The 13754-nt window shown below is 34.3% G+C and overlaps 1 protein-coding gene and 1 pseudogene across 1 annotated transcript; both read right to left on the reverse strand.

Moving 5' to 3' along the window:
- Positions 1 to 1757, reverse strand: part of LOC102580862 (wall-associated receptor kinase 5-like) — a 14264-nt pseudogene extending 12507 nt beyond the window's left edge.
- Positions 1758 to 1766: 9 nt separating this feature from the next.
- On the reverse strand, positions 1767 to 2894 carry LOC102581197 (wall-associated receptor kinase 2-like). The gene is made up of 2 exons (XM_006349467.2): positions 1906 to 2894; positions 1767 to 1804 (listed from the first exon to the last, which is right to left on the reverse strand). The coding sequence occupies exons 1-2, from the start codon at positions 2813 to 2815 to the stop codon at positions 1767 to 1769; spliced, it is 948 nt and encodes a 315-aa protein (XP_006349529.1). The 5' UTR covers positions 2816 to 2894.
- Between the last annotated feature and the right edge of the window lie 10860 nt (positions 2895 to 13754).

Genomic DNA, 13754 nt, shown 5'->3' on the forward strand with positions numbered 1-13754 from the left:
TGTAGCCATCCTGGGTAGAAAAGGGTCATACTTTTTAGATGAATCAATTTCACATATACTAGTGGATGCACTTAGTAGTTCAGGTCCTATTCCTTTGGCAAGGTATAGGTTGCGCTGGCAGTGTGAGGGAGATCGATGTATCATCACAATAGTTCTTATGTGATGGTTGCTGGTTAGAGAAACTCCCATAGCAGTACTTTGTATTTTTACATACATCTCAGAGTTATTTGTATCTTTGCATACACACAGAGTTGACATCATGTTTTAAACAATTTTTCTTTATATTGAACTTGTTTTAAACTGCTTTATGTTGAAATGAGTTCAGTTATGTTGAGTTGAGTTGAGCCAGGTAAGTTCTTCAGTTCCTTTCAGATCCTTTTCAAGCCTATGTTGTTTAGCATTCCAACTGGCATACTCATACATTCAATGTACTGATGCCAGTTGGCCTGCATCGTCTTATGATGCAGATTCAGGTAACTAGGATCGGCATCCGGCGCACCGTTGATCCAGTTGAGCACTTCAGAGTCAGTGGTGAGCCTCCTTGCATTCCGAAGGACTCCTGTATTGCTTTTAGTTCTTTGCAGTATTTCATTTGTTAGGATGATCGGGGGTCCTATCCCGACATCCATCTCAGTTGTTTTAGAGGCTTCATAGACAGTCAGATGTTAGTTCTTTAGTCTTTTCATTGTCATTATCCCCTGTTGAGACTTGAGTTTGCCTTAATGGCCAGTTGAATGTTCTTTTATAGCATTCTAGTTTACTATATAAACTTATTTTTGTTGAGTTTAAGTCTTCCGTTGAGTAAGTAAGTCAGGCCAAGGGTTCGCTTGGGCCAGCAATGGTTCTTGAGTGTCAGTCCCGCCCAAGGTGTAGGCTCGGGGCGTGACAAGCGGAGGTTTAGGTGGAGTGGGTAGAATTATTATTTTTTTAAATAAAATAATATCTAAATTAGTATTTGTAGGGGAGAGGGGAGATAAAATAAAAAAAATTCAATACTTTTATAAAAGAAATTTAAACAAAAAAAACTGGGGGGGGGGGGGGGTTCAGAGGAAGTGAAGGAGTCTAGCTAAAAAAATATTTTACATTTTATTTTATAAACAATATTTTTTTGGGATAACAATTTTTTAATCTTTAATTTTAACTAATACTAATAATTTTTTAATTTTTGTCAAAGTAGTTTGTTTTGTCCATGTGGAGTGTGATGTGATAATTTTTTAAAATAAAAGAGAGTGTATTACACACACCAATGTGTGTTTCTCAAACTAATAAGTGATAGTTTAGATATGAAATTCACACTCTCAATAGTTTAGGGATGAAACTAAAAAAAAAAAGAATAGGTTAGGCGTAAAGAAATAAATTTACAAAAGTAGTTTGAAATATAAGTAACTCCAAGCTCCCTACTCCAGTCATTTTCTAGCATAAAAAATAATACTCTGGTAATTTTGTAGTCATTCTAAACAAAAGAACGACATTTATATATTCAAAAATAATTTAAACTTATGTTAATGAGAGTATATATAGCTACACAAATGTCTAGAGATAGTTTGGATTTTTCCTAAACATCATGTCCAGTCAAACAACATCATGTAAAATGGATATCTTTTGTTATGAAAGTTTTCCAAGATATATTTACCTAGAGAGAACTTGATCCAGGGGAATTCAGAGTAGGCAGCAATACAGCTACGACCATCCTTTTTGCCATCATCGGTATATCCATCAGGACAAGAGCAATTATAACTCCCTGGGATGTTATGCATATCCTTTCACTACGAATTGGTGCTTGGATCAGCACATTCATCAATATCTGGCAACACCAAATAAATAGAATACTGTTATATCAAACCACATGAGTTGATCAAATATGCAGCATAAAGGTTAAGGTGTCAAATTTGTTCCTATATATACCTTGGCAGCCTTGATTGAGATAAGGATTGCCATGATAGCCTGTATTACAGCTGCAGCGGTAGCCACCAACACCAGTATCTGAATCAACACAGTGGCTATTTTCTCTACAAGCATAATCGTCTAGTCTTTCCAGAGCTTGCACACAACTAAGATTACCGATGGCCCATTCCAGGACAATGGGCACAGTGGCCTTTAACCTCTCATAAAAATAATCAACAGTTAGATCATCACCTAGATCTGGCAAGCCCTGGAAATGAAAGCGATCTGCCTCGCCCAGAAATGCATAGCCACATGAATTAAAGGACCAAACGTCGGTATGGTTTCTAGTGCTAGACATGGTTGTGCTATAGTATTTCAAGCCCTTGGGTATCTGTTTCTGGCAGCAGCCTTTTCCCATACACTCTCCTCCTTTCATCACATCCTCTCTGCTTGTACAGCTGACACTGCAGCCATACTCAAAGTTGTTAGGCCCCGAGATTGCACCGTAGTCATCGCAACCAACTACAATAAACCTGTTCAGCGCAGAGAAACTATACGGACTTGATTCCAAAAAATTTCTGGATACCATATCCTCATTGATCACAGCTCCAGTGGAGTTGTAACATCTCCAACCGAAGACATTGGAGATGCGCAATTCAGCATCCGAGATGTCATACACCGTCAGATGGTTTCCTATGAGGGGTTTCTCAGAATTGTTGCAGTGGATCTCAAACCCCGAATCAAAAGCACAGCCTGAGCCAATACCGAATGGGTATGGAACCGTAACGTTTCCACACTGGTTAGTGCATCCTGGTTTTATGACATTGGCACCTTTAGTTGTGTTTTGGGCTGTGGCTAATGTTAGTATTAGCACACAAACGTAGAAACAAGCAATTTGGTAAGAAAGCAAAATCATTTGTTTTAGTTCCATCGTTTTTGACAATTTCCAAAATGATGCAAACTAGTAATTCAACCAACAACTTACTATAATTAATATATAGACATAGTACTATGATTCTCTTACTCTCATATTAATTAAAAAAATGCGAAGACTTGGGGTCAACCATGCCTAAGGGACCAGGTTCACCACTGGGTTCAGAAGACTCAAGAGGGATGACGTTGACTAAATTAAACACAAGTCTTACAAATCTGTCACATTGCACAAAGAAAGATTTCATGCGTAAATTTCGAATCAAACAATCAAAAAATGAAAAATACCACATGAATTGAGACAATAGGAGTAATAAGTTTTGCATGAAAAAAAAAACGAAATCATCATCTCCACAAATATTGGACATAAAATTTTAGAAAAAAGACTAGCTAGTTAGTAGTAACTATTCCCTGGTTGACTACTTCAAAGAGGACTGACTTGTGAGTTGTGTACCGAATAATAGTCATTTACACGTACTAAATATCATATCAAGTAAGGGGTGTAATAATATTAGCTTACGAGTTTCTCTCAAGTAGAGCCGGATTTGTAGCAACATGTTAATGACAAAAGTCTCACATTGATAATTAATGAGATGAGTGACCTCTTTATAAGGCTTAGACAATCCTTTTTCCTTTGAGTTAACTTTTGGGGTGTGAGTTAGGTCCAAGACCTAATTTCACATGATATCAGACAAGGTCCATCTCACCCAATGTTGGAGCCCCCAAAAATCAAAAATTGCACACACTAAGCATGAGGTGAGGTGTTAAAGAATGATAAAAGTCCCACATTGATAGTTAATGAAATGAGTGGACTCCTTATAAGACTTGGGGCAATCATCTTTCTTTTACGCTAGCTTTTGGGATATGAGTTAGCCTAAGACCTAATTTAACTCAACCACAACTTGCAAATCACCAATTTTCGGGAATCCTCACAAAACGGATGAAGATATCCTCTAGAAGATGCATAGTGTACTTTCTGCATTAAACCCTAGAGTCATATATATTATCATGGAAAAATCTATATACTCCAACACCTATAATGATATAATTTTATGTTTGGAGTCCTTTGATTTTAATACAAGTTAGGATAAGATTAGTTATGGTGTGATAAATTATGTTGAGATTGTTTCTTATTAAGTGTTTGATTTGTTGTATTTAAATAAAATGCATTGCATAAATTTTAAGAACAAGTTATTTATTTACAAAAATTCCCTTCAAGAATGTGAAAAAATTGATGTGTAAAAATCTCGAGATAAGTTATTTCAGGATTATTATACCACCCAAGGTGAGGGATAACTTATTCTAATAGTAGTTATTACCCGAAATGATTTATAGCCACATAAACAACTAGCATTTATATTAGATCATAAGTTAAAACAAAAAACTTTATTTCTTGAAACTTCGTATCAAATCAAACTAATTCATATAAAATGAAACATGAAAATAATAAGCACTCATTAAGATCAATTCAGTTCATTCGAGCTGGTACACACGGATTTTGAAATTACCTAGCTATTTCCAACACAATTGACACGGCTAACCATTTGAAAGGTCAATGGAAAAACGACACATAACTCATAGTAGTAATTTGTCAATGCAATTATTTTTATATTAATTAATGGAAAACAAAATTTGGCTAGTAAAAAGGTATGTTCACACTATAAACTAGTTTATTTTTGGATATTTTGGCCCTTTAACTTAAGTATTGAATATATTCTTCAATTATGTTTCCAAGACTTTGAAAATAATTAATGAGATTAATTATTGATGATTTTCAATATTAAACATGTGAAAGGAACCACAAAATTCACCAAAGAAAACATACGTCTCACCCACTCTTCTTACTTGAAATTTTCAAGATCTAAAAAAAATTAAACAGTAGTAGTAAAAATATAATATATATATATATATTATATATCTTTTTCAATTTCTAAATTTCCTCCTTTCTACTTATTCTTTTTGTTTATTTATTTTTCATTTCTTATTTCTTAATGATAAAAAAAAAAAAAAGTACAAAAGAGGAGTAAAGTGTAGGCTCTCTATTTTACTTTATAATTTCTAAACATGAAAAGATAATTATATCTAAATTTAAATAATAAAAATTTATATCTATAATACTCAAATTAAAAATATGAAATTCAACAAGTTGACAAAACAATTACTCTTATTTATTTAAAGGAGTTGTTGACTTGTTGTTATGCATGAATTTTCTAGAAAAAAGTTAAATGATAAAAATATATTTTATCCGATTATACTTAGACGGTATGTGAGCGAAATATGAAGAAAATTGAAATTATCATCATGTGTCCTCCATTATGTGATTACTTTCATATCCTCGAACGTACGTATATGAATCACATCATACACAAATAAAGACTCATTAAAATTAATGAATCACATTATAACACAAATGTTGATGGTGCTTCATTGAAAATTATAATAACTAGGAAAGGATATAGAAAGTTCTTTATGATTTCAAAATAATTTTTTATAAAAAAAATTGAAAGACAAACATCTTCATAATTCTCTTATGATAATGATGACAACAAAAATTTGTAAAACATCAACTAGATCAATGTAACGACCCTCTTAGTCGTTTTATGAATTTTAATCATTATTTTTATATTAACCCTTTTTAGTAGCTTTTATTAAGGGATAAGGTCTGAAAAATACTCCAACTTTGATCGGATTTGCTGTTGCGATATTAAACTTTCATAAGGACCTATTACCTTCCTAGACTATTTAATACCATATTTTTTACCCCATTAACTATTTAATAGTGTATTTTAAAGGTATATATGTGCCCACGTGGACACATTACTATTTATAATTTTGCATTATTTTTTATGTCCACGTGGGCAAATATGTTTAAAATACGATATTAAATAGTCTAGGGAGGTTATAGGTCCTTATGAAAGTTTTGTAATCGCAACAGCAAATTCGACCAAAGTTGGGGTATTTTTCATACCCTTATCCCTAAATAATTTATATGATTTATAAGAATGAGTGATATGATTTTCAGATTTAATAAAAGATTATTTTGTTACTAATAATAATAGCAAAGGAAAATAAATAAATAAATTAAAAGAGAAATAAAAGGGCAAATATTGCTGGCTATTGTGAACAACAGCAGTTCGCGCAAAGGGAAAAAATAGAAAAAAAGAAAGGGTTTGGGCAAGAACTTAACTGTGAGTTGCGGCGTCCCACGAGAGTGACCATATTCAGGTAAGAACCTCAAATTTGAACTCTTTAATCCCATAATAAATTGTATATTCATGAATTAATGAATGTGTTGTCACTTGGAGGGGAAGGAGTATTATATTGGTTTTTAGAATGCATTATTCTTTCAATTAATGTTGTTGTACGTGGATTTGGGAATTTGGGGTACAAGTTTTAGTGGGGTATTCATGTGAGGTAGGTCAGGAGGTAAGGAATTGGATGTTGGGCAACATGTTACAGTGGGGGAAGAGAAAGTATTGTCCTCGATTGTTAATTAATGAGGTGCTAATGATTACTATTTCAGAGAAGGCATAATTTCTGTATATTTCTAACCATAAATTGACACCACCGACATTTTTATGTGGCTCCGTTGTTTGAGATTTTCTTTAGTTATCATATTATGACTCACGTTTTAATATCTTGAGTAGGTAGTTAAATATTAGAAGTATGGTATTACGTGAATACCATTCGAATTATGATATTGGGAAAATTGGGACTTAACCCTAGACTTGAAACTTGGAAAATATGATAGTTGAAATGTTGATTGACATCAAGATTTACGAACTGGATTATAAATTTGGGTGAATTGTTGGTTCAAGGCTAAACACATAGTAATGTGGGTGTTGTTAATTTCAAAATCTTATGGTAGGAATTTGTTTGGATAGATTGTATTGATTTGGTGCCCAGTGTAAGGGGAAGACTCAAGTCCCGGAGTGATTGTTCGACTATTTGAGGCAAGTGAATTTCTAAACCCTTGTTAAGTGTATGGAATTCGTGTATTTCCTTGTAACATGTGTTTGGAGGTAATGAGACTTGGTGATGGGTTGACTTGTCCACATTGATTAATTCTAATAATGGAAAAGGGGTAATAAAAGGCAATGTGATTAATTATTTGTGTGTGATGTGTTGAGAATTGTTTGTGACGGGCATTGGTACGAATATCGGTGTTATAAAGGGAAAGTTTATTACTATAGAATACAGATTGTAATCCGAGAATGTCAAAGCATATGGGCATTAGCTGATATATTATTGACTTGATTTATTATGTGTGATTGTGTTCTTTATTAAACCCGTATACTGGTGATAGCTGAGGTAATTGCATATCATATTGATATTTGATTAAGATACATCATTCCTTTTATTGAAATCATATTGTGCACATGTATTGACATGAGATTGAGTATAAGTTGGGCACGTGGAGATCGTCCGTGCTAGGGATGGTAAGATGTTAAAATTATAATTTGGCACGTGGAGATCGTTCGTGTGAAATTTGTTTGATTCATGATAGTGCGTTGAGACCGTCCGCACAAACACGTAAAGATCGTCTGTGTCGGTATATGGACCTCGCGAGTCCCCCATGCGTCATGAACTCTCGATGTATTTCCGAGGAGTATCATGTATATACGGTTGAGAGAGTACTTGGTATTCTGAGGCATATCATTTCATGGTGTCATATTGCATTGCATCCCATGACGTCCTTCATTCTTGATGATTATATATTTTATTGATGGTTGGAAAGTACCTGATGTTTGATTACCTCTATTTGATGAATTTGATCTTATGTGTTGTTGATATTTGTGAGTGCCTTTTTGTGAAAGTTGTGATTGATGAATATTGAGTTTGTTGTTGAGGATATGTAATTTGTTAAAGTGATTGTTGTTGAGCTGAGTGTTATGTAAATTGTGAACTGTTAGGTTGGACTGGTTTTATGCAGGTTGTAGTTGTAGAGGTTCGGTTGGGGTGTAATGAGTACCCGTATTCTATTCCCTTAGCTTGTGTTTAGAGATGTACTTGCTGAGTATCGTGTGGTTTGGTACTCACCCCTTGCTTCTACAATTTTTTGTAGGTTACGAGCCTGGATTTTGTGATACTTTCCATTCTCCTATTTTCCGAGGCTTTTTGGAGATTTGTGAAGTAGTTGTTTATCATCTCAGTGGACCTTCTTACTCCTTATTTATGATATTGTTCTATTTTAGAGACAACATCATTTGAGACTTACGTTTTCTTTCAAATCTATTGTAATACTTTAGAGGCTTGTACACGTGACAACCAGATTTTTGGGGTATTTTTGAGTTAATTATGAAATTTCTGTATTTTAATGTAATGGGTGAGTGTTAGGGTGTGGACAAGCTGAGTCTAAGTAGAGTCTCGAAGATCGGTACGGAGACGTCAGTACTTATCTTTGAGAGGCTATAGTGACTTTTAGGAAAAATCTTCACTTTTTGAATCTCTATCGTGCATCCTTGGTCCGATTTGATCCTTATCACTTCACTTCATTCTCACTCATTTATGTGATGACTCATGCGTAATTCCTCATGTGAGTATTTGGTGTGTTGTATTTGTCTTGGATGTTAGATTTGTTACAAATATGGAAGTGATAGACTTATGGGAAAGATGTGTTGTCAGATTTAGAATGTTCAACGATTCGAATAGATTGAGTTAAGTTATGACTTGACGAAACATTTTGAGGATATTTGGATGGCTAGATTGAACAGTGGTTTTAGGGACTTCATGAGCGTATACTTTTTTTGGGCTAGTCATCTAGTAGTGGGATCAATACTTGTGTGGTATAGGCAATATTTGGAGTGGTTTGACAATTGAAAGTGGATGATTAAAATGATGGCTAGATAAGGAACATTGTAACTTCGCAAAATACAGTTACTAAAGTGGTTATAACATGTATGAATTTCTTAGCGAATCATGAGAAAGATGTTGCACCAATTGTGGTCAGAACCTCTACTGCGATTTTATAGATTGAATGTGTATCAAAGGAGGTCATGATCGGACTACTACAATAGTGTCGATGTTTACTTGGTTAGAATTACGGAATGTGTTACTTCTACTACCAACCTGATCTAAGAAATAATGCATATCTCTTGGGATAGAGACTGAATAGATTTAAGAATGTTTTGTAGATATTCAATAGATAGAAATGTGTGGGCTATTTGGGTACAATCTTCTCGATAGGTATGATGTGTTCTAGTGATTGATCTAATGGACTTTCATTATGTGATACAGTGGTATATGAAAATGGATACATCGATTGTCAAGTGTGAATACTAACTACTTAAAGAGTTATCAATTGTATCACATGCTCATATAATAAGATTTGATGTTGCATTCATATTTGAGAAACCAACTAGCTTGTTACTGCGAACGAATGGGTTAAGCATTATTTATAAGAAAGCTTTTAGTGGTGAATCGTTGGGTACAATATTAATGCATTCAGGTTGTAGAATGTATCTCGGGAATTTTAAATGAGTGGTGATTTCATTGTAAGCTCCATGGAAGTGGATCGATATTAGAATGACAAGCTTATGGGTAAAGGAAGTCCCAACGAGTATACTTGCGTGAAGGTAATTGAGAATTTTAGTAAGAAATTGTGTATAAAATTGAGTTAGTCCTTTGGATTTGATTGGTATAACTAGGTTTGAGGTGTCATATCGATGATAATGTTGACTTTGTGGTGATGTTGATGGTTGCCTGAGCATAATTGTAGTAAGAGTTCGTGATGGATTGTGATTAAGATGCAACTATATAATAATGATTGTTGGTTAAATGGATTTTGTATGGTAATGACGACTTGCAAGTACCTAATGTTGTGGTTTTCTACTATTTGATGAGTAACGTGGTTGCATGGAAAGTTATAAGAGGTGCTGAGACACCACTCGAATAGAATTGAAATGTACTAGAGTCATAATGAAAAAATAGTGGGATGTAGTGTAGCCTTTGGAAAGAGGTGAGGACAACAATATTTTCTCTTATTGCAAGGGCTAAAGAGGTATCTTCAAAGGAATTGAGAATTGAGGTATAAAGACATGTGGTTCCATCTATTTTACTATGGTTATGGTGATAGTGTTACGTGCCATTCATATCAGTTAAAAGTTGTTGGATAAGATTTGAGAAAGAAGTCTATAGACGTTTGACTCGAGGGTGATGATAAGTGCTTTATTTTTTTGAGTTTGATAATTGGTACAATTGAATTTTAACGAAGGTTACGGTAAGATCAATGGAGAGGCGATCAATTATAGGCTAAGATACGTGAATTCATAAAGATCTTCAAGGTATGAGCTAATGTTGATAGATAATGGGATTGTGTTACATAGTTGGATTCAAAAGTTCAAGTTTTTCATGGTGAGTTTATGTTCGTGATAGTATGTTTTGTCAAGGTATGGATAGATAAGGTAAGAAATGATCGATCGCTTTGAATATTGAACATTTGGAAGGACTTGTACATGATTTGAGTCATAAAGTGTGTTATTTTGGTTTTTTCAATGGACCTAAGAAAAGATTTCATTTAATGTTTTTATTTAGAGGATAAGGTAAAAATGTCAAGGGTTGTTGGCCAAAGAATAAGATTGGTGAGCGAGACAACAAAATGAACAAGTGTCTGGTGTATTGAAAAGTTCAAGATATTTAGACTTTTATGTCATGCGAAAGATTTAAGAAAAATGAAGGAATAAAACATCTCGTATAAGCCAATGGTTTGTAGCCTATTAGTTTAGATATAACTGTGAGATGTGAACTAGTTTGGTACAGACTTACTAGGAATTTATCTTCGACTTTTCTAAAGATTGAGTTTTTGTTTGGTGATAAGCAATGATGTGTGGAAGATTCTATGTGGTTATGTCAAGCTAGATTGTTTAAATTATGATAGGTAACTTATTGATGATCAACGGTGTGGACCTACAGTTTTATATGATTAATGAGGATTTCGAGGGGATTGAAACTACTTTGTTGATGGGACGACACAAACAGTTATGATGTGCTACATAGGCATTTGATAGTGAGTAAAGGTTATGAGCTTATAGTATACCGAATTATTAGAGTGACCAAGAATTTCTCTAAGTTTTAACATGAGGTATATGATAGGTTGAATGGTAATTGAAACTTGGTATGTGAAAGATTGTATGGAGTTGAATTTGGGTGTGATTTAATAGTTTTATCTTGATGGAAAGGTACTATCAAATTTGAAATTAGTGTTATCAGCCTTGTGTGGAACTCGTATTTATCATAAAATGCTTATTTGGAAAGAGAGAGTGCCATAGTTTGAAAATTTTGGAGGTGATAATGTGTTTGTTAAAAGACTTTGATACTAGTAACAGTTTGAGAGTAAGGTAAATGATTAATGTGGTTATGATGAATTGTTAATATTAGGAGTGTTGACTTTAATGAAGTATTGTGAGATCATGTGGGATTCAATGAATCGAGTAATGTTTACGATTGTAATGAAGACTAGACTAATTGATTGTGGGTGGCTAAAAATCAAGGAGATGGAGTTAGATGGATGAAAATGTTTGATATGGGCACTATGGAAGAAGTCTCTAGTGTTATTCGACTTTGATTCTATATATTCTTATATGACCATCTACTTCGTTTTGGATATGGTTTGGAGTGTGATTTGCTACCTATACCCACACATGTTTTCATTTCTATGGGTGAATTCCTAGTGGTGGATCGGGTGTACCGATCCTGTAATTGTCCTCTTGGTGGGGTGGCATCCTTGGCTAGACTTGTTCACTTCAGTTGCGGCATATTTGGTGTTGTCTGGAAAAGTAGAAGTATACCATTGTTTCTATATGCACGATCTTCCTTATGAGAACTTATATAAGAGATTTCGTGAATAGTTACAGTTATCTGACAGTGTTGTTAAAGGTTCTACATCCTAGACTGTACCACTTGTTAGGTGCTTACTTGATCTTGTTCTTCTTTGGATTAGATATGTTTGATTCTCCCTTGATGGGTACCCGATGTCTAAAGATCAGATTTTTATAACTTAAGCTTGTGAAAAGATGGTGTTGTGAAAAGGGAATCGTGATAATATATGTGATGGTATGTGCATTATGAGTGTCTGGTGGTTGATTCAGGCTCGCTTCTAGTTGTAGTCAGTATTGATTCAGAAGGTTTTCTTGGTTATGTGAGAAAAGATTCGTCATGATGTTTGTGTTATGGTCCAGAGGGCTTCAGTTTAGCTTTGGTTCATAGATTAGTCTGTGGGTTAGTAATCAATCGTGATTTGTAAATTTGTCAAATTTGATTACAAAGTTCAGTAATTAGTAGTTGATCTTGATAGGATGGTCTTAAGGAGGAGCTCACTAGGAGAGATGAGCACCGAGTCTAAAAGATCATTTCTCAGGCTTTTGGTAACATCGGTTATTCTTCCTTCTCCGTCTTTATGTTCGAGGATGAACATGATTTTTAGTGGTGGATAATGTAACGACCCTCTTAGTCGTTTTATGAATTTTAATCATTATTTTTATATTAACCCTTTTTAGTAGCTTTTACAAATAATTTATATGACTTATAAGAATGAGTGATATGATTGTCAGATTTAATAAAAGATTATTTTGTTGTTAATAATAATAGAAAAGAAAAATAAAATAAAAAAATTTAAAGAGAAATAAAAGGGTAAATATTGCTGGCTGTTGTGAACAACAACAGTTCGCGCAGAGGGAAAAAATAGAAAAAAAGAAAGGGTTTGGGCGAGAACTTACCTGCGAGTTGCGGCGTCCCACGAGAGTGACAATATTCAGGTAAGAACCTCAAATTTGAACTGTTTAATCCCATAATAAATTGTATATTCATGAATTAATGAATGTGTTGTCACTTGGAGGGGAAGGAGTATTATATTGGTTTTTAGAATGTATTGTTCTTTCAATTAATGTTGTTGTACGTGGGTTTGGGGTACAAGTTTTAGTGGGGTATTCATGTGAGGTAGGTCAGGAGGTAAGGAATTGGATGTTGGGCAACATGTTACAGTGGGGGAAGAGAAAGTATTGTCCTCGATTGTTAATTAATGAGGTGCCCAGTGTAAGGGGAAGACTCAAGTCCCGGAGTGATTGTTCGACTATTTGAGGCAAGTGAATTTCTAAACCCTTGTTAAGTGTATGGAATTCGTGTATTTCCTTGTAACATGTGTTTGGAGGTAATGAGACTTGGTGATGGGTTGACTTGTCCACATTGATTAATTCTAATAATGGAAAAGGGGTAATAAAAGGCAATGTGATTAATTGTTTGTGTGTGCTGTGTTGAGAATTGTTTGTGACATGCATTGGTACGAGTACCAGTGTTATAAAGGGAAAGTTTATTACTATAGTTTGCGGATTGTAATTCGAGAATGCCAAAGCATATGGGCATTAGCTGATATATTATTAACTTGATTTATTATGTGTGATTGTGTTCTTTATTGAACCCGTATACTGGTGATAGCTAAGGTAATTACATATCATATTGATATTTGATTGAGATGCATCATCCCTTTTATTGAAATCATATTGTGCACATGTATTGACATGAGATTGAGTATAAGTTGGGCACGTGGAGATTGTCCGTGCTGGTGGTGAGATGTTAAAATTATAATTTGGGCACGTGGAGATCGTCCGTGAGAAATTTATTTGATTTATGATATTGCGTTGAGATCGACCGCACAAAAACGTGGAGATCGTCCATGTCGGTAATGGACCTCGCGAGTCCCCCATGTGTCATGAACTCTCGATGTATTTCCGAGGAGTATCATGTATATACAGTTGAGAGAGTACTTGGTATTCTGAGGCATATCATTTCATGGTGTCATATTGCATTGCATCCCGTGACATCCTTCATTCTTGATGATTATGTGTTTTATTGATGGTTGGAAAGTACTTGATGTTTGATTACCTCTATTTGATGAACTGATCTTGTGTGTTGTTGCTATTTGTGAGTGCCTTTTTGTGAAAGTTGTG

The sequence above is a fragment of the Solanum tuberosum genome, unplaced genomic scaffold (assembly GCF_000226075.1).
Source record: "Solanum tuberosum cultivar DM 1-3 516 R44 unplaced genomic scaffold, SolTub_3.0 scf00106, whole genome shotgun sequence".
Taxonomy (NCBI): Eukaryota; Viridiplantae; Streptophyta; class Magnoliopsida; order Solanales; family Solanaceae; genus Solanum; species Solanum tuberosum.